General features: G+C 38.1%; 1 protein-coding gene across 1 annotated transcript in view; it reads left to right on the plus strand.

The window, feature by feature from the left end:
* The window catches only part of LOC113011309 (calsyntenin-2-like), a 154,377-nt gene that overhangs the window by 94,966 nt on the left and 37,731 nt on the right, over positions 1-21,680 (plus strand). The window contains exons 3-5 of the mRNA XM_026150793.1: positions 14,156-14,351; positions 16,456-16,567; positions 16,719-16,815. Coding sequence (XP_026006578.1) covers positions 14,156-14,351; positions 16,456-16,567; positions 16,719-16,815 — 405 coding nt within the window. The remainder of the gene's footprint in view (positions 1-14,155; positions 14,352-16,455; positions 16,568-16,718; positions 16,816-21,680) is intronic.

A 21,680-nucleotide genomic window follows, 5' to 3' on the forward strand; every position in this document is an offset into this window, starting at 1 on the left:
TCGTATATTCACTCAAGGTAAATGCAGATCAGCTTCCCTTTAAGTGTACACTTTCAGGAAAATCTCAATGAAAAGATAAACGCACGAATCACCGATTTGTTTTCATTTTATTTTTAACAGAGATGCTTATGCTCATTTACTTACATTAAATAAAGATAGCTCACTTCCAGCAAGATTTAGGTTGTTGCAGTCTTTCAGCAAACTAATATCTCCAAAAGTACTCTGAAAAACTAAAGCTGAGCACCCTCATGTGCTAATACTGTTAAAACCACCTGGAGCTCTGCTGAGCAGCTGCTGAACTAATTTATCATTTCCAGTAAGGTTATTAGTATTCATTCTCAGGTTTTATCTAATGTTACACCCCTGAGGATTTCTTTGTCTCTGCTAATTGTGAGAGGGAGGATAAAGCCAAAATGAAAAAAGAGGACGGATGGGAATAAGGAGGTTCCTCCTCCTCCCATGGCACAAAAGGATGAAGACAATCTAATATCAACCCGTTCCTGCCCTTCTAAGACCTTTTGCTGACCTTTTCTTGTCATTTAACTATCACGAGTGGGGCTGTCTCTGTGAGGTGATGAATCTGTCAACTCGCAGTGCGTGCGCGTTGGGTGTTATATATGATGATTTTGGCATAATGGACGAAATTTCATACAAAATCTAATTAGTGAGACATCACTAAATGTGTTAGTGGGTAGTCATTCAACGGCAAAATATGGATGGAAGTCATATCTCTGTATCTATATCTATCTATATCCTTCTATTTCTACATCTATCTGTCTATCTATAACAAAGTAACAAACTGTTCAAGCTACTAAACTATTAAATGCTAGTCTATCATATGGAATTGATAGTATTTTCTATGCTAATGCTTTACATCATGATTAAAATGTTATGTAAAAAACACTTATTCAACAGTCGCAGAGAACAAAGTAAACCAACTGGGATGTTGACTCTTTTAACACGCCACCGATCAAACTCTGTTCCACAAGCAGGATGTGCGTTTATGTGCTTTGTGCGTATGCAATATTTTCCTTTAAAAGAAAATTGTGTTTCTGTCTAGCTAATTAAATGCTGTTACAGTATTCACAATAGACAAAACAGATATGACAGTTATGAAAAACTCAAATCTATTGTTACTGCTGTTCCAGTTTCACACTGTGATTCATGGCTGTATAAATGAATGGAGCTGTTCTCTCTAAAAACAAAAAGACACTTTTACATTTACTTCAGCTGAGGAACTGCCAAATGATCAAACATGACAGCAGCGCATGCATGAGCTATTGCCTGCTGTCTTTTACGACTAACATACGCAGCATGCAGAGATCAATGAAAGTTGACAGATTAGGTTATCTTAACCTCTGCAGCATATCAGAACTACACTGCTCATTACCTTCTCTTGAGATGTTTTCTCTGAATTTATCGTCCTGATGAATGCTACGTGCAGTCTCGCCCCACAGGCGACCCCCCTGCTGGCCCGCCTGACTGATGGTTCAGTGATGTCATTTTAATAAGTGTGTATTAGCATGCAAAAGGTCTCCTGTGGATCTCAATTGGCACCTGTCAGATTTCATTGATGTTATGTTTGCTTTAACGCGTTCTATAGTTAAACATCTATAACATAATGTGTAAAATGATTATGTATCTGTTCGCACCAAATAGGAGGAAGACAGAGTGCCTGGGGAGATTAAACAGAGAAACAAATGAAATGGATAAATCTATCTGCTTTGTTTTCCATGGTGCAGTCTGTTCACAGATTGCAAAAGCCGACGAGTAAAACCTTCTGTTTGTGTAAAACTGTGTTCAGATTCAGCAGCTCTACAGGCATTTGGATAGTAAACAGGAAACAGAACATAAGTGTACGCTATCTGATAGCTCAGTGGGTTTTGCAGATGACCACACGAGTTTAAGTCTGACCTGCAACCTTTTGCTGGGTTTCTTTCCCTTCATCCCTCCCCACTTTTCTGTATATCTTTACCACTCCACTATCCACTAAATGTAAAAATGCCCCCAAAAATGTTTTAAAAAACAAAACAAACATCTAGTAAAAAAGATAAGCCTTTATTTGTAGTGAAGATAAAAACCACAATTCAAAGGATGGTTAAAGTGGTAGAAAGAGCCTTTAAATGAAGGAATAAAGACAGCTGTTCATTTACCCTTCCATCATAGAGGCCTGATAGGATAATTTAATAAATGCTCTTGCATATTAAAATATGCTTTTAGTAGGTCTTACTTAATATATTCTCACCGGCAGCTTCATTAGTTATACCTTTATAATACTGGACTGGACTCCCTCCTGCCTAAAGAACAGCCTTATTCTTTGTAGCACAGATTCAACAAGGTGCTTGTTGATTTCGGGCCATACTCATATGAAAGCTGCAGATTTGTCGACTGCACGTCCATGATGTGACTCTCCAATTTCTCCACATTCCAAAGATGCTGTATAGGATTGAGATCTGGGAGGTCATAAGAGTACAGTAAGCTTAATGTCAAGCTCAAGAAACCGTTTTGAGAGGATTTAAGCTTTGTGACATGGTGTGCTAGCGTGTTGGAAGCAGCCATAAGAAGATATGATCATAAGATGATGGACATGATCAGGAACAATACTCATGCATGCTGTGGCATCTAAACAGTGCTCAGTAAGTACTACTGTAGGTTGCCCAAAATCCATCCATCCATCCATCCATCCATCCATCCATCCATGGATGCATGGATGGATGGATGGATGGATGGATGCATGGATGGATGGATGGACACACACCAATTAGTTAAACTGCAGGAATGTCTTAAAGACATAAAGACCTGGATGGCTTCTAACTTTCTGCTTCTGAATTCAGATAAAACTGAGGTTATTGTACTTGGCCCTGAAAATCTTAGAAATATGGTATCTAAGCAGATTCTTACTCTGGATGGCATTACCTTGGCCTCCAGTAACACTGTGAGGAACCTTGGAGTCATTTTTGACCAGGACATGTCCTTCAATGCACATATTAAACAAATATGTAAGACTGCTTTCTTCCATTTGTGCAACATCTCTAAGGTTAGAAATATCCTGTCTCAGAGTGACGCTGAAAAACTAGTTCATGCATTTATTACTTCCAGGCTGGACGACTGTAATTCATTATTATCAGGATGTCCAAAAAACTCACTGAAAAGCCTTCAGCTAATCCAAAATGCTGCAGCAAGAGTGCTGACAGGGACTAGAAAGAGAGAGCATATTTCTCCTGTTTTGGCTTCCCTTCATTGGCTTCCTGTTAAATCCAGAATTGAATTCAAAATCCTGCTCCTCACATACAAGGTCTTAAATAATCAGGCCCCATCTTATCATAAGGACCTTGTAGTACCATATCACCCTATTAGAGCACTTCGCTCTCGCTCTGCAGGCCTACTTGTTGTTCCTAGAGTATTTAAAAGTAGAATGGGAGGCAGAGCCTTCAGTTTTCAGGCCCCTCTTCTATAGAACCAGCTTCCAGTTTGGATTCAGGAGACAGACACTATCTCTACTTTTAAGATTAGGCTTAAAACTTTCCTTTTTGCTAAAGCATATAGTTAGGGCTGGACCAGGTGACCCTGAATCCTCCCTTAGTTATGCTGCAATAGACGTAGGCTGCCGGGGGATTCCCATGATGCATTGAGTTTTTCCTTTCCAGTCACCTTTCTCACTCGCTATGTATTAACAGACCTCTCTGCATTGAATCATATCTGTTATTAACCTCTGTCTCTCTTCCACAGCATGTCTTTCATCCTGTCTTCCTTCTCTCACCCCAACCGGTCGCAGCAGATGGCCCCGCCCCTCCCTGAGCCTGGTTCTGCCGGAGGTTTCTTCCTGTTAAAAGGGAGTTTTTCCTTCCCACTGTCGCCAAAGTGCTTGCTCATAGGGGGTCATATGATTGTTGGGTTTTTCTCTGTATCTATGAAGCGCCTTGAGGCGACTTTTGTTGTGATTTGGCGCTATATAAATAAAATTGAATTGAATTGAATTGAATTGAATCCATCTAGTTCAGGATTAGAGGCTGGAGCCTACCTCAACCAAATAGTGAAGGCAGGGCACAACCTGGAGAAGTCACCAGTCTTAAACTTCTGTAAATAACAGCGCAGGCTGCCTGGGGTTTTACAGTGCATCTTTATCTTTTTAGTGAGAGAGCAGGCCTTATTTTGAGAGTTCCTGGATCTCAACATCAGTTCAGTTTTTAAACTGGCTTTGACAGTTATGCACTTGTCTTACATTTAAGAAAGATGATAGCACAAAGGCCAGAGAAAAGTTAATTATTAGCTGCAGCAGACAAGCACAAATTATTGCATGTACCATGGATTTGTGTCATGTGTACCAATGTTCTGGTTCTTATATAGTGCTTTACTCTGCGCACTCAAAGCTCTTTATACAACTTGCCTCAACTTGAGCTAGACTGACGTCCAATGAATAGCAGGGATCAAAGTGAATCAAAGTGTCCAGCATTTAGACTGGAAAAGGTTGGCAAGTAGCAGAAGGAATTCTTGTTCCTAAATTTCTCTGTCTTTTAGCTTTAATAGTTACAGATCTAACATAGGCCTGGCCACTGAGTAGCATGTGACCTCTGAATAAATAAATTATGTCAAACATGCATTTATTGAACAAAGTCAGCTGTTTGAATACTGAGGGTGACTGTATGGAGCACGTAATTAAACTTTTCCGATACATGCTTTTAGTGTGACAGAGTCACAGAGATGATGAAAATGTGATTTAACAGTCATGAAATCCGTTCATGATAGGAGGTTTGTGAGAGCATCTGTGTCAGTGTGTCTAAGCTACTGAGCCATGTCCTTCTCTTCTCAGTGTGCCGCTGAGCTGACGGAGGTCATAGTCAGAGCCACAGTGACATTTACAGCTCAGAGGCTTATGGAAACTCCCTGCTGTACCTGGAAATCTGTAATTATCTCACAACTAGCCTGCCTGCAGCCCAGCAGAAGGGTGTCAAAAAATGCACAAAGAAACAGAAGCACAGTGATTTGAACGTCACTCATAAGAGGTGTGATTTGGTTGAAAAGATAATGAACAGATGATGTTCAGTACAAAAAGGTTAATAGGAGAGCAGGTAGGCTTCGGGGAATTGGTTCTTTTTAATGAGAGTGTTTCCTGTCTCCTGCAGATTTATAATAATCTTTTATAATTATAAAACAGAAAAAGAAGATATTACTTTTATCTGCTTCTAATATAAGGGGAAGAAAATGCTTGAATGATTTGACATACGATAGCAACATGGACCTGCCTATTCGGATGTTGGTCAGTCGAGTTTCTGTCTGTCAATTAATGCATCATATTCAGCCAGAGGCTGACTCACTGTCTCTGCTACTACTGACATTTGAAATGTCTTAGCAAATATTGAATGGGTAGCAGTGAATTTTGGTACAGATATAGCCTCATCAGGGTGAGTTGCAGCAGGTTTTGTGATGCCTACATAGTCCTGTGAAGAATCAAATACACCCTTATTGCTTCCAAAGCCATTAAGAGGGTAAGCACAGCCAGGTGCTGTTAATCCGTTACACTTGATTAATTGATCGTCAGCAAGTGTGAGCACCGCTGTAATAGCAGAATTTTTCACAGTTTGATGAACTGGTCAGGTGTGTGTTAGCACAATGCCGCAGTCCTCCCAGGAGTGGACGTCCAAACAAATTCACCTTAAAGTCAGGCACGTCCGACAGATGAGACCGAAGTGGAGCTGTTTGACCATAATGGATAGCACCATGTTTGAAGAAGCCCAACAAGCACAAGAACCTCACACCAACTCTCAAACTTGGCGATGGAGCGATGATAATTTGGGCTTGTTTTATAGCCGCATTGCCTGGACACCTTTCGGTGATTAAGTCGGCCAGGAAGATGTGATGCCGTCTGTCCTTAAGAGAGCTCTGCATTAATGAATGCCCGAAAACCTCAATTGACTGAAGAACAGTGGGCCAAAATTCCTTCACAACAATGTGAGAGGTTGATCGTTTCACACAATTCATTAAAGCATTGTTGCTACAGGTGTTTCTACAATGATGGAGGTGGCACTTAAGTCTTAACAGTACTACATGCAAACCTTATTTTTTTTCACATGACTAGATTTCATCCATAACTCTTTAAGCTTGCAAAGCTGTAGATGCGCAACTGTTGTTTCTGTCAGTCCTAATTCAGAATAGATCTGTTTAACTAAAATAAATTTGGCTGACATAAAAATATGCATTTTTCTACCTTTGACCAACAATTTAGGTTTAATTTATCAAAGCTTTCAAAGAAAATCTTGAGAGTTGACATGAGTGCTTTTTAAGTTGTAAACCTGTCTAGTGAGGCTTAATTGGAGCCTTTTGAAAGTGTTAGGATAGAAAAAGAGAGAATCTGAATGGATTTATGGTTTAAATTGATCGGTGTTGCACTGTTTTTGTGTTCCAACCCAGAGACAAACAACGTGAAGAGGGATGCCCTGTGACAGCTGGGATAGACTCCAATGCCCCTGTAACCCTGAAATTGATAAGTGATCTTAAAAAAATGTCATATATTATTATGACTGTAAAGCAGCATGATCCTGGCCAGGAGCGTGTTTAAATATAAGCTGCTGCGTGTGTGATCAGTGAAAGAGCAGGAAGCTATTAAATTGTTAGCTGGTGACCTATATTAAACAGCAGCTGACTGAGGTGCAGAGGAGGAGGTGATGAGGGTGAGTGAGAGTGTAGACACATGAGTGTGTGTGAGGTGTGTCAGGGGTGAAGGAGGGCAAGGCTGAGTGGTGCATCTGAGTGCTGATGTTAAGAGCTAAATAACTGCTTACCGCTGTGAAAGCTACTGCAACGGAAGGGAGATGAAGCATGGGGAGGAGAAGGTGGCGAGGAGGAGGAGGAGTAGAACCATGATGAGATACTCAAGAGGTTGGTAGTGTTATTTATACCTGCTTTAGTTATCTCACACACTGGTATTTCTCTGTATACTTCCTCCCGCCTCCATCTCCCCTACAGGGTCTCTGCCCGCTCTGCCTCACTTTTTAATCCACTTCTCTGACCTCTTCTATTCTTATGCTATTGATGTAATTCAACTTTTTTTTTTATCTACCCATCTTTACTGAACAAGTTTGCTGTAAAAGCACGCGGCTGAAGCATATAGTACTCAAACTATCATCTTTCTATCACCGTTATCCAGGTGTTTGAGACTGTGCCTCATTCAGCGGTTAATGGTTTTAGGCACTTAGGCCAAAATGCTCTCCTCTTCAGCATTAAAGTCACAGCTGCATCTTCACTGACAGCAACAGTTCATCTGGTGAATTCCAATCCCACAACTTCAGTTTCCAATAAACACTAATTGCATCACAGACCTCCAAAGCCCCTAGCAGAATGAATGTGTATTGTCTTTGATAATGAATTCTCCCCATTCCTATATTGTGTTGTCTAAGGCATCAGCAGTCCTGGGTGAATAGATAACCTAAATGTGTGTGTGCTTGTGCATTTGCGTGTGTGCGTCCCATTTGTGTAAGCTTTTACTTTGTCACCCTGAGGTCAAGTGGATGGTGCGACAATCTCCCAAATGCAATTAGGAAGTGGCCGGCTATCTAAAGGAGACTCTGATGAATTACTCCTGCATGTCTTTCTTTAACTGACTTGGAGTTAAAGTGGCAAATAGATTCACCCATACACAGAGACAAACTGCACATTGTGTGAATACCGAGCTTTTTACTGCATTTCAGCGTGCCAAACAGGCTCTAAAGAATTTATAGCATTGAGATTGTTATCTCCTCAAAGTGGGACTATTTATTGCAGAATTTTCTGGAGGAGAGTGAGATGAGAAAATCGATTCTGGTGCGTTTGCATTAGAAGACATTTCAGAAGTAATTTTAGCTCAGTTTTAAAGAGGTAAGAACTCTTCTTGATTTATTTTCCCAATTGTCCTTGTTTGCAATATATGTAAAGAGATGCTTTCATTCACTATACCAACCAATGGAGGCTTGTGAATCGAATACTAAGCTTACTTAACAAGCCTTGGTTACTTTCTAATTAGTAAGCCTTTCTTCTAGCAGTGTGGTATTTTAGTCTGAAGTAGTGGAATAAAGCTTGAACTGAGGACCTAAAAATCTCTATAAAATGCAGTGACAAAAGAACCACTACTAATATTGATAACATCGCCTCCCATCCACTGCCAGGTGCTCGGTGTCCTCTCTGTGTCTTCACCGAAACCTTCGGAGACAATCCTCTTAATGCCAGCAGGGAAAGGCTTATTATAAGGCCATGAACCTTCATCATCCTCTTTCTCTCTTTTGCATTTTGCTCTTCCAACCCTACTCTCTCAAAACAACAACAGTAAAATAAAAGTAGCTGGAGAGGAGAGCTCTTTATAATGTTCAACTACTGCATCTATATTGAATCTCTTCGATATGTATTTCCAATAAAACTAATGTGTGTGTGTAGATACAGAGCTCTGTCTCATCTAGTATTTACTGGACTGCATTAGACTGTATAGCTTTGAATTGCTGAGTACAGATGGAGCATTAGTGGTTAAAATAATGTCCTTAAAAGTACAGTTGTTAAGTCTGAAGCTGGCAAACTAGTTGGAACATCTTAAACAGTTCACAGCTTATGGTGACAGAAGACTTATAGCACATTGTTTGCTCAGTCACTATACAATCATCCATGTGTGATTCAGAGCAAGCTCTGTCTTCATGAACTAATTTATAACTACAATGAAATTCACAAATGTTGTAAAAATCCAACCAGTTACCAAGGATCCGGTGACCTTGCTAGACTGCAGGCTACGAAGTTCCTAATTTAACAGAAACATAAATCCCCTTTTCTCAGTGCATTTCTATTATTTGCAAACTGCTACCGGATACCTGACCAAAGGCACACAGCTCAAGCTCTTATCTTTCTGCATGAGAAAAAAAACCCTCATAGCGAAGGAAAAACCAAGTCCCATTAAAATCTGACACTGAATAAAGCATTCAAAATGATTTCTGATTTTATTCAGTGGGTGTTTTGTGGCGCACACTGTGCATATTGGGCAGCATGTTTGTACTTAATTCATAGAATATTTGCAGAACATTGGGTGCATAAGGAGGCGTGAGGACTGTAACACTACTCAGTTACACACACAGGTCTGACTGAGTGTAGTGTTAGAGTTTATCTGTGGGCCAGTAGTGGGATAAAGTGTAATCCATCCATTAATTAAACTTGAGGGGCAAGGGTGACCGTGAGATCAGTGCTGAAGGCAAGAGAGTGAAGGAATCGAGGCTTAAAACCGCCTGATACTCTGCTTAGAAACCCTCTTTAATCAGGGTCTTACAGCTTCCTACCACACATACACACACACACACACACACTGTCACAGTAAAGCTTTTGTGTTTCCCGCTCTGCACAGAGTCAGACAAATGTGCACAGACACACCAGATGGAGTCACAACAGTATTTGATTAAGAATAGGAATTAACATGATTGAAATTTCTGTTTCTCTGTTGAGGCTTGACTGAGAAAGTGGGTTCATATAAGGCTTTCAGTACTTTAGAAGTCACTACTTGAATTTTTCATAATCCTGTGTGCATTGCGTTATGAACCTAAAGATGTTTTCAACAGAGGTGACCAATGTTTCCGTGCTGTCTTTGGGTGTCAGAATGGGAATTTTCTACAAGCTTCCAGATGAAACCTATGACCTATGGTTTGAAGGTATATGGAAATGCATATAAAACGATCACCAACTCAATATTGTATTGCAAAAAAAAAAGCAGAAGAGTGTGCAGAACAAACTATTATGATGCCACTAAACCAAACTGCTGAATACGTAGAAATTTGCTGAATTAAAAGATTTAAAATTATGCTGATTATGTATTAAGTACAAAGCCATCAGTTACCTCCAGGTGTCCAGGATTTGTTCCAGCTGAGAACAAGCAATTATGAATTAAGAGGAGTATTTCTTTTTCAAAAACCTATGATAATAAATAATGAAAAAAACACTGTATTTCTGTTACTGGGATAATTTTAGGGAATAATGCCAGAGATGATCTGAAGTTATGCAGCACTTTTATTACACTTAAATGTTTTACTTAAAAAATGTGTTCAGTAAGAAATACATCAAAATTTGATTTACTTGAAATTAATGTTATTATGAAATAACATCGTCACTTTGTGATTAGATAACCCTTTATGGGTAATATAAAGGGTAATTGTTGTTTTTTACTTGTTTATTGTCTATTATTTATTTTCTGAAATGAAAAATGACATGAAAAGGAAGAGAAGAAAGAAATTTAAATTGCATTTCTTGAATTTAAGCATCAGTGTTCGTAGATCCTGATTGCTGCGTGTAGTTAAAGTACTTAGTAACAGTCACTTCTGTAGTAAGTCATTCACATCTGACATGTTACAACTGTTCCACTGTTGCTTAAGTTTTGAAGCCCCGTTAATTAATTAATGTATCAAAACGAACTGTCATTTAGCTGCATGTATGCAGTCACCAATCACATCTGATTTCTTAAAAAAACACTAAAAAAAGTTTGCTGACTTTTAAAAAACCGTTAAAAAAAAATAAAAACAAAAACTTCAAAAAGCTTTTTTCTCCCTAACCCTAACCCTGTTATTTTCACAGTGCTGTTTTAATTAAGCAGAGCCATTATGAGCCACGGGGTCATAACAGAGGAGTCCGGTAAAACCTGTGAGTGCTTTTATAGCACCTAATGTTCTCGTTTCATTAACATCCATGTGGGTTATCAATCATCCAGTTCATGGTGAGTGGTTGAAAAGAAGGCAAAGAAGAAAGGTTTTAGATCTTCAATTCTTAACCCTCTCGAGGCAGGCGTTGCCGATTTGCTACAGTTAAAAACTAACAACCTGATTACCCCACATACATATTTTATGAGTTTTTTTTACTCAGAAGTACCACTGCAGGACTTGGTTGTGCATTAGCAACAAAAAGTTTAATTTAAGCCTGAGAGGGTTAAACAACTGATGGAGAAACCTAGATATTTTAGGGGATAATCCAAAGTTCAGCTGCCTTCTTTTTAGGCGCTCAAGAGTTCTTGTTTCATTAATCTGGATTTTGTTTTCTATTAAGTGGCACTGTCTCTAATTCCTAGTTTTTAAGGAGTGGTGTAACATGTTTTTTAATACAGACCTTTTGTGATGTATGGTTTGCAAATAGTGGCACTGACAAAAAGACTGGAGGTGACAGAGCTGAAGATATGAAGATTTTCATTAGCAGCGACGAGAAGGGACAAGATTAGTAATGAGCACATCAGAGGGAGAGCTCAGGTTGAGCGGTTTGGAGAAAAAGCTAGAGAGGCATGGGTGAGATGGTTTGGACATGTGCAGAGGAGGGATAGTGGATATACTGCACAAAGGATGCAGAGTCCAGGCTGTAGGCAAAGAGGAAGACCTCAGAGGAGGTTCATAGATGTAGGGAATGATGCAGGGGCCGAGGGTTAATGTGACAGAGGAGGATGCTAGGGATAGAGTGAAGTGGAGGCAGATGATCTACTGTGGTGACCCCTAAAGGGAGCAGCCGACAACACAACAGTCTGTAAACGAATCTCAGTCAGTTGAACCATTTGTTATATCTGATTCCCCTGCTATCTCTCTCAACTTTTCTTATGAATAAAGGCTCAAACAAATACACAAAGTTTCTCGGTAAGTCTATATCTGTGGCACACACACACACACACACACACACACACACACACACACACACACACACACACACACACATACACAGAGGAACTTTGTTTAGCAGTGTTTAGTTATCATATAGACTATCACATTATCACTTTACAAGTGATAATCAGAAAACTATGCAACAAACAGACTTATCTGCAAAACATTTAGTGCACAAATTCAATTTAGAAACTTTTGCAAACTCAGTACATGAAGTGGAGGAAGTAGAGACTATAAGACATTCAAAAAGATTCAAAAATACATTCTGGAAAAACTTTTTAGGTCAAGCAAGTTTTATGATGGGCCATTGAGATGATACAGTGATGGCTATCTGGGAGGAGGAGCAGAAAGAGCTGATTTAGCCATTTGGACCTAAAGTTAAATTCTTCTTTTAAACAAGCTGCGTTTGATGTGGTTAAAATAAAGATTGAACAGAAAGTGTGAGCAGTCCAAAATATAGAAATGAAAGTTAAAAGAAATGAAATGCTCTGTCAAGTCATGCAATTTGCAGCGGGAATGCGCAAATTTGTTTTGGCTCCTTGTGACAACGTGTTAGCTTGCAGGGAATCATTTTCTCATTAAATGTATCCTTACTGTCCCTTTCCATTATTTTGGCAATTTAACATCCCAAGAAATACATGTTCCCCGACAGCTTGACATTTTGTGTCGATGCAGTTTATGCCGCTGAAGCATGCAGTGGAGTACCATCTATTTTAGATGATTGTTATTATCGAGCCATTTTTTGCTGACTCTTGAATTTTCCTCTCTTCCGTGGCGACGGGCCAGCTCCCTGAAGCAAAAATCTATGCATTTGGATATTTACTTTGAAAACCGACCCTTTTTCGCTCATGGTGTGCACGCCAAAAGATTGGGCTTCATTTCATCCATGCACGGCAGAAGGTTGAAATTATAGCATTCCCTCTGCTGATGAGGAACAAACTAAGTGGCGGGAAAGAAAATCTATATATGCATGCACATTATTAGGCTTGCATGGATGGGTGTGTGTGTGTGTGTGTGTGTGCGCAAAGTACTTCCTCCTCTTCCCTCGATCTCGCGCTCTCGTTCTTTCCTTGCTTCGTTATAAAGCTCTGTTTGGTTCTCGTTTAAAATGTAATCCAAAAAAACGCATTGGTCAAAACAGATGGAGCGAAAAATGTATTTCTATCCAACCTCCAAGCTGTTAAGTGGAAGTACCTTTTCCTTCTTCTACCACTAAGTCAGCACTGTATTAAAATCACCCTATCTGGGCATATCTGAGACTATAGGCCTGTCTGTGCATGTACCGGCATGCTTATTTCCCTTTTTCAAATATTGTCTTTCTACAAATGCAAATTGTGTCCCACTGTGATATTGAGAAACTTGTCATTTCTACAAAATTTAAAAGGAGGACAATTCAGGGGCTGGGCATCTTGAAAATTCATAAGGGATCAAACTTTGAAGAGGACTATGTTTGGCTTCACCCTAAAGCAGATTTGCAAAGTTGAATCAGGTTAAAAGGATCTGTGTGCATGAGAGTGGAGAGGAGCTAAAGTGGAGAGAAGCCAGCGATGACAGGGAGCTTTGTCTTTGTGTTTGTTAGTGGCATTTCCTCTATGTCCCACTCTGTTCTGAGATATCAGCCAGCACAGGGTCAGAGCACACCAGCTTTTCATTGCCTCCGCAAAAAAGATTTCCCAAATCCCTGAAATGAACACTTGTGCCGGGGGATGAATGCCACAGACGAGTCTAGAGTCACAAACACACAACACAATACACTGCCAGAGTGTGGTGTAAACACTTTGCAGACAGGACAAATTCACTCCTTTGTTGAGGTGGCGCAGCTCGACACAAATCAGAAATTATTTTTTCTCTTAACTACACCCCGGGAGCTCCGCAGTGTGATTTTGTGAGCTGCTCATGCTGACAAAGATTCCTGTGTCCAGAAATGGACTGAAATGTGAAGTGATAGCCAATCTGTAAAGAAAAATGCCAGCAGTGTCTATTGTTAGTTTTGCTTCATTACCCGCAGTTTGATTCATCTTTAACTATCTGAGCTGTTGGGTGGCTACTGCTGTGTTTGAGAAAATGGCTGGGAGGAAAAAAAACAAACAAACAAACAAAGCAAAATAATAAGATTTTTACCAACAGTGTCATGAAAGAAAATTAAATGAATGAGGAGAGAAGAAATATTTCCCAAAGCTTTCTTTTTTTGTTGTTGTTTATTCACATAATGTGGACTTAAATTGCTTGTAGGTCTGATAGTTGTGCTGACTGCTTTCATGTTAAGTACCCATCAGTGTCTGTCCACTGATGAACCACATGCTGCGCAGATGTTGACTCTGTGTTGCCTTTGTCTTCTTCATCTTTGTGTCTATTTTTTAAAAAGAAAGATCAAAAAGAAGGTTTTTATTAGCCACCTAGCTCCTACTCGAAACTATCTAAAAATCAGTGTCTTTGCACTTCAAAAAACAAAAACAAAACAAATACTCACTACTTCTGACTGTGTAATCCTTTTAAATGTAACATTTCCTCATTTCTGTTCCTCTTAGGGGAGATTTGTGCCTTTAAGATCAATGGCGATGATGCTCCATTTGAGGCCGTGGTGTTGAATCGCACATCAGGAGAAGGAGTGCTGAGAGCCAGTAGCCCTGTGGACTGTGAGAGCCAGAAAGAGTACACCTTTATTATCCAGGCCTATGACTGTGGGGCCGGCCCAAGTGGTGCAAACTGGAAGAAATCCCACAAGTAAGACAAGCTGCGACTGTTCATGTGTCTGCATTCGATTTAGCTTTAATCAATAAAACGTCATTATGTTAAAGATTCTTTTTTATAGTGCGCCAAACATTTCAGGAAGTGTCTTGTTTATTTGTGCTTTTGTGAAATTCTGTATATTTTCTGAAAACTCTCTTATGAAAATGTAGTATTAAAACTGTCACATACGGCGCTGCCTGTTATTATTTATCTCAGTGTGACTCATTTGTGTAGCTGCAACTATAGCTGATTTATAAGGGGTGGACAAAACAACGTCTTACAAATAATAGACTTTATCTTCAAAATATACATGTCAGAGTTACAAAGGCAGCTGCTCAAGTGAGTCACATTAACTTCTGGGAAGCAAACACAACAAAACAATGCCAGTGTTTAAAAAACAGAAAAACATCTCCAGCAAAGTCGTTGTCATAAATGCAAACTGTGCAAATGTTTTGAGCCACCCCTGATTTCTTTATATTTCTTAGGTGGTAACAATAATAATAAATAATTTCCCCCAGGGATCAATAAAGTATTCTGATTCTGATTCTAATAATAATAACAATAATGATAACAGTGGTGGTAGTAATGGGAAATAAGTGCATATAGGACTAAAAACAGAGTTTGTACAAACTTAATAAGTTTGAAAGTCAGTATTTGGTAACCATCTTTCGACGCAGCATGAACTCTCTTAGGGAAACCTTCTTGCAATTTCTTAAAATAACTTTTAGTAATAATTCTCCAGGCTTCTTGAAGGACAGTCAAAGCTCTTCCTTGGATGTTGGCTGCCTTTTGTTCTGTTCAGAGTGTCTGGGATCGTTGTCATGTTAAAAAATGAAGCCGTTGACAATCAGATGCTTTCCAGACTGCTTATTGCTTATAGCTCTTTGGGAATGACCTTGCTAGTGCAAAAAATAATATTTTATGCCTGTGTCATTTTTTATAGATTCAACTAAAGAAATTTTAAAATCATTTATACAGTTTAAAATTTACATTCCTCTAAAAATGGACCAAAAAAAGGTCTGGACTGATAACTGTAAAAAAGTAGCCAAAGTATGTCGAGAAACTTTGAAAAACTTAAGACCACTTTTAAATGTTGCGAGCAAGTCTGGCTCCTTGGAAACGAAATATTTAAAATAAAATGAGGGGTGACTCAGTACTTTGCCACAGTACTGTGTTTATGCAATGTCTGTGGCTTTGCATTCATTTGAATGTAGGTTTAGCTTTGTTTATAAATTCCTTCATAAATTACACTGCGAGTTACAAAAAAGAATAACTGTGATAATGAGATTGAGTCTTTCTTCTCCTAGTTCCTTTCTTCTGTTGTTATTGTCTCTCAGTCCTTTATACTCTAGCAGTCACAGCTGTTGCAGATATGTCTGAAGATATGTCCTCCTAATGCTTTGTCAATATAATGTCTGTCTGTAAACTGTGTAGCGGTGCTATGTGAATTAGATTGACAGACAGGCAGACTGGCATGGACAGCAGCAAATCAAACCCTCTGGTTCTCCAGTCAGAAGCACCAAGCAGCTAAAATAAGACACCGCTTATGGGAGAAGAGCGAGAAATGCAGAGAAATTTATCAGCTCAGGGATCTGTGATGAATTTCTTTAGTGGGAGATGAATGACACGGACTGTACCCTGTGTGTGTCTGTGTGTGTCACATTATCATGGCGTGACATTCTAAATAGGCCTCATTAAGCTAATGTCATTAATTAGCCAGATGTGCTTGCTCAGATACGGTGGGAGTTGCTGGCAGCAAAGGTCACCGGTGAAGAAAACTTCATGATACATCTGCGTTATTGCTTCATTTATATACTTTAGTGCACAAATGTTATCTGAGAGCTGCGTTAACCTTCCAGCTGATGATATTGTGAATTCAGAGTTGAATGTAGGGAGAGGAAAAGCAGGTGCGAGAAAAATTTGAAGCTTAAACAACAACAACCCAGCTTTGCAAAACATTCAGGGGATGAATCTGTGCTTTTTCCCTAGCCTTAGTCTTCCTATTTACCCATTTCAGCTCCACATTAATTACATATTTTACCTAGTGTGTAATCCCTCATACCAGCATCTTCTGTCTTCTACTTTTTCTTACATCCAGAGCTGTAGTTCACATCCAGGTGGATGATGTCAATGAGTTCTCCCCAATCTTTCGGGAGTCTCTGTACAAGGCCTCAATAACAGAAGGAAAGATCTATGACAGCATTTTGCAGGTATCAGTTTTCTGTTTTTATCATTGCTTTATTGTTAAAATCAGTATGTCAGATAAATGAATATGGTCTAACAATGCCACAAGAAGCGTACACAGCAACAATGTTATTAGTTGTGTTTGTGTTGGATTAAAGTGTATGTTGGTTGTTAAAGGTGGAAGCCTGGGACCAGGACTGTTCACCACAGTACAGCCAGATCTGCAACTATGAAATTGTGACTGCCGGGACGCCGTTTGCCATAGACCGCAATGGTAAGTGTTTTTGTACATGCGTGGCTTATTGTCTGGTTGGAAAGTGATATGATTAGGAGCAATCACATAAAAAATAAAAATAAAAATTGGTCATTATTAACATTTCTTTTAAGTCAAAAACAAAAAATGATAAAAAAATAATGTTTTGATGATAAAGGATTTAATTAAATGGTAAGAACATAAAGAATTGACCGAATAGGTTCAGGCTGAAGCTTTAGGTACTCACACCTGCTGTTTTCTAGCTGCAGTAAATATCACCAGAAACATCCCAAAGAACATAATAAATCAAGAAAAAGCATTAAACAAGTAGAAAGACTAATATTTCATAAACAGTGATAATCATACCTCACTGTTATATGTGTTTATGACCTGAGTTTTAAACACACAGATTTTTAATTCCCTATCACAATCACTCAACGCTTTTTACAGATATACATCTTTTTTAAAATATTGATCTTGACCTTGCTTTTTTAAACATACCTTTGAAACAGCCTCTGAATACGTCCTGGAAAGAGATTATTTTGTGCTTTGTACATTATCAGTGCAGTGCAGAGATCAACTAAGTCATAAAATATTAAAGCATGCAATTTAATAAACAGTCTTTTGGTTGGTTTATAATAATCTGATCTATTTATAATTCATTTAGCTTTCATTTAGTGTGTGAATGTGTGTGTGAATGGGTGGATGACTGGATATGTAAAGCGCTTTGGGGTCCTTAGGGACTAGTAAAGCGCTATATAAATACAGGCCATTTACCATTTACCATTTCTTCTGTAGCAAATAAACTGAATTGATGTGATGTGATGTTTCCCCATACCTTCACACAATAGGTAATTGTGAAACTTTCAAGGAACAACAGAGTATGTGTATATATAACTTTTAAAGATATTGTTAATGTTATATAATATTAGTTTTTAAGGCTTTTATGTTGAACATTTGGGAATTGTTTGTGTGAGCCTGTCGACATAATTTAAAGTGAATTACCACACTCAAAAATGTAGTGTGAGCCACTCTTGTGAAATTCTTTCAGATGTTTATGAATGTTTAATTCACTTTTACTATATTCAAAAGCTGTTCCAAACCTTTCCCCAGTGCAATATAAATTTGTGTCATTAGCAAATAAAGCAAATATTAACAATTTCGACATGCTACATATGTCATCTATGTACAGTATAAACAGCATAGGGCCCAGCACAGAACCCTGTGGAACCTCACAAGTAACCGTCACTAAATCATAGTCAGCATTATTTATACATCTATACTGATATCATTCATCTAGGTAACAATATAAACATAAGCTGATTGTCTCATTCCAGTTCTTGCATAAGTATTTTGTGCTCTAAAGCTTTTTGAGGTCACACAGTGTATTTCTTGTTATCCAATGCGTGTGTTACATCTTATACTCATTGCATTACAGTTAAGGAGGAAGACCTATTTGCTTTAAACACAAACTAACAGTCACTTGATAGAATTGTGTATTTCAATCCTTCCAGCTCTGGGAAGTGGAGAAATTGTTCTTTAATTGGATAATGTGTTTTTCTTCACTTTTATATATTGGAATGGCTTTTGTTGTGTTTTCTTGGAAATATACTTGAAACAAATGACTGTAGACACGCTACACAAGTTTGTATTGACAACATCTTCATCTACACCTTCCTTGTCTCTTGACACCACAATCTTATTGGCTAAGCAGTTACGATAGTTTGCTGTTTAACTTCTTTTTAAACTACTTTAACTCTTTTTTTTTTTTTTTCAAAGAGACTGTTAAACACTCATTTTATGGTAATAGTCAATTTAATTTAGTCTAATAGCACTTGTTAATTTACTTTAGATGTCATATATTTAGAGCACAAAAGCATTTTGCCTGGAGAATAACAAAATATAGTGTATTTTGATATAGTAGTGGCTCTCCACCTTACACCTTACTGTATTTGTAGTGCAATCTCTTATTTTGTTGGTAAAAATCATTTTTAATTTTTATCATATGAGAAATTTTTTACATTTCCAATACAGTTACTCTAACTTTAACGGCTGTGAGGTTCTTGTCCCACTTGAACACAAACAGAATGCCCAATGTCTTCAAAAGAAGAAAACTATTCCTCAGCCATACATGTAATACTGTGATCTCAGCCAGCTGAAATTTGCCAAAGACGAACATGAGACAGCCCGAGAATGCTCCGAAGACTTTAAAATGAATAATGGAACGGGCCATGGAGAACAACTTTGTGTAAAGGCATAATATCGAGGATGATTTTAAAGTAACGCTGTCTGCTCAGCAGATTAATGTTAATGCAACAATAAAATACATCCTGAAAAGCGAAAAACAGACAACTGTGAAATATTCCTTTTTATTGGAATAATACTGTAATCCATGAGGTAGCTCTTTATTGGTTCATAGCTCAAAAGTTACTTGACAGATAGCTGCCTTCCTCTTAAATTGTTTTGAGTTTTCCCGTGTTCCTTTGTGGCTTTACGCCAGTCCTACTTGACTGGAGGAGTGTATTTTATTTTTGATTAAGTGCTATTCTGAGCTTATCAGCCTATATAAAATTTCAGCTTTGGGATTTGCACTACTGTCTCTCTGAGCCTGCACATCCACACTGATCTGTGTAATCCAAACACACACATACACTGCTTTCTTTACTGTATCTCCCTCTCTTAGGTTCGTATTTAATATTTTGTCTTATTACTTTTTGAGTTCAACCTCCTGGTCTTTTTCTCTCAGTCTTTTACCGTTGTCTGGCTCATTCAATTTAAAGCCCTTACAGGCACAATATTATTGTTCGGAAGAAACATATTAGTTAGACTTTCTTTATAGAGAAATACTAATTTTGTGAACTGAGAGAAGTGCAAGACAAGATAAAGCGTAAATGGGCTGCAGCATGTAGTTCTGCTAATGGATGTGGCGTAAACTGTAATCTTAAAATTAGACAGTAAATTTAGAATTAAAAATGATTGAACCCAAAGCACCATTGTTTAGACTGGTATAAATAAATGGGCTTCAAGCCAATGTTACATGGGGTAAGATGTTGCAGCAGCTCTTTAGAAAAGAACATCCTGTTTTGTGATTACAGATACTACTATTTGTACTCATTCATCCTTCTTTAAATGAATTCAAAATCATCTGTAAGGAAATATTTTTTTAGGTATTGATAAATAAAATTAGAAAGTTTTACTTCATATTCTTTTTGACTGCTGACACTGACATAATTTACTATAATATTGCTTAGATCTGTGCAGACATACTAGCAATTTAGAATGACCAGTGGATAATTTATTCTCATATATAATACTGAGCATTGCTTTATATTTTACTGGATAAATGGGAAAAGACGCAGGGAGTTTTGCAACATGTGCAAGCATATGTGCAAATACAGAATATAAGACAACAGTTCTAACAAGCTTGAAAGTCAACATTTTGTATGACCACCTTTATTATTTCCTAACATTGTCAAACTGAGGAATGAACCTGTTGCTTTCCCCCCACGTTTTTCCATCTGCTTTAGATTTTTTTTAAGGCCTGCCATGTCTTACTTTCTCCTTCACTTGTTCAGTGTCTGAGATATGTCAGTATTTCAGCCGATAGCGCTTTAGAAATCATCTGTCATCTAATCATCTATCTATTTATTTCATGCCTGTCAAACTGTGTTATCAGCCCTTTCAAAGTAATGCAAACCTTAAAGGGATATTCCAGCCTATTGTTACTGTATTTTAAAAAGCATCATAGTACTCAAAATCAGTGCAGGACAAAATATCAAAGTATTAATAATATGACGACTCATTAGATATTGTATTTATATGACATATTTAAATAAAACGATTTTTTTCTCTAAATGTCTTCATTTTTAACCTTTTTAATGTTTAACTAACTTTCTTAACTCTCCTGGCTCCTCTTCATATTAGGTCAAAAAGTAAATTAAAAAATTATGTTTAATTTGCTTATTTGGCTTCTCTTTAAAAAACAAAATATGAAGATTGTTGCTTTAGGTCACATTGATGCAGAGTCATTACACTCATTTTATTTCATTTTGTTAAACAAAACTATTACCAAACTGCTAAACTAAACTAACTGATAAAGTGGTTAAAAAATTATAAATCAGCCACCTGGAGAAAGGTTCTCTGCTAATAAACAGAGATGGGAAATTGTGCTTTACTGTTCACACCAGCAGCAGCTCAAACGCTCACTGTTGGAGTTTTTGGTAAAAACTGTCTGATTCTGACCTCCTTGCCTTTCTTCCTCTGACATTTCTCTTTTTTTTCTTTCTTTCTGTTCTCTGAACTGATTTTCTTCTCTGCCAGCAGCTAAGCCTCCAGATGCAGCACAAAAATAGTTTCAGTTGTCTTCTGGGGTCTGAAAACACAGTCCTTAATGCCAATGTTACAATAATCTCTCCAAATCCAAACCAAGTTTCCCAAATCAGTAAATATGTACGCATCAAGCTGTCACAAGCTGTCAAAAAACCATCATAAAACAGAAACATTCAAAAAGCTTAAGGACAGCATTATGTCAGAAAGGTACATTACCAGCATGAACTTTAACAGAGAACATCAGAGGAAAAATGTGAAATGCTAATAATTATCTTTTACAATTAGCTGGCAGTGAGTCACCCAAGGCCTCTTATTGAAAATGTACAGGCTCGTGGCATCTCCTCTTCTCAAAGCGTTACCCTGGTGACAGGTGAAGATAATCCATCAGTGTGGTTTTACATTTACTGTTTACAGAGAGGTTTTAATATTCAAATGTAATACAAGGTTACTGGACCTTGAGTTTTCAGTAAAAGGCTTCAATAAGTACAAAGAGCAGTTTCTTTAATGCCAAGTCGTTTCCAATTATTGCTCAGTGGGAAGCGCTGCTTGCTTTGTTA

This window comes from Astatotilapia calliptera, chromosome 18, assembly GCF_900246225.1.
Source record: "Astatotilapia calliptera chromosome 18, fAstCal1.2, whole genome shotgun sequence".
Lineage (NCBI taxonomy): Eukaryota > Metazoa > Chordata > Actinopteri > Cichliformes > Cichlidae > Astatotilapia > Astatotilapia calliptera.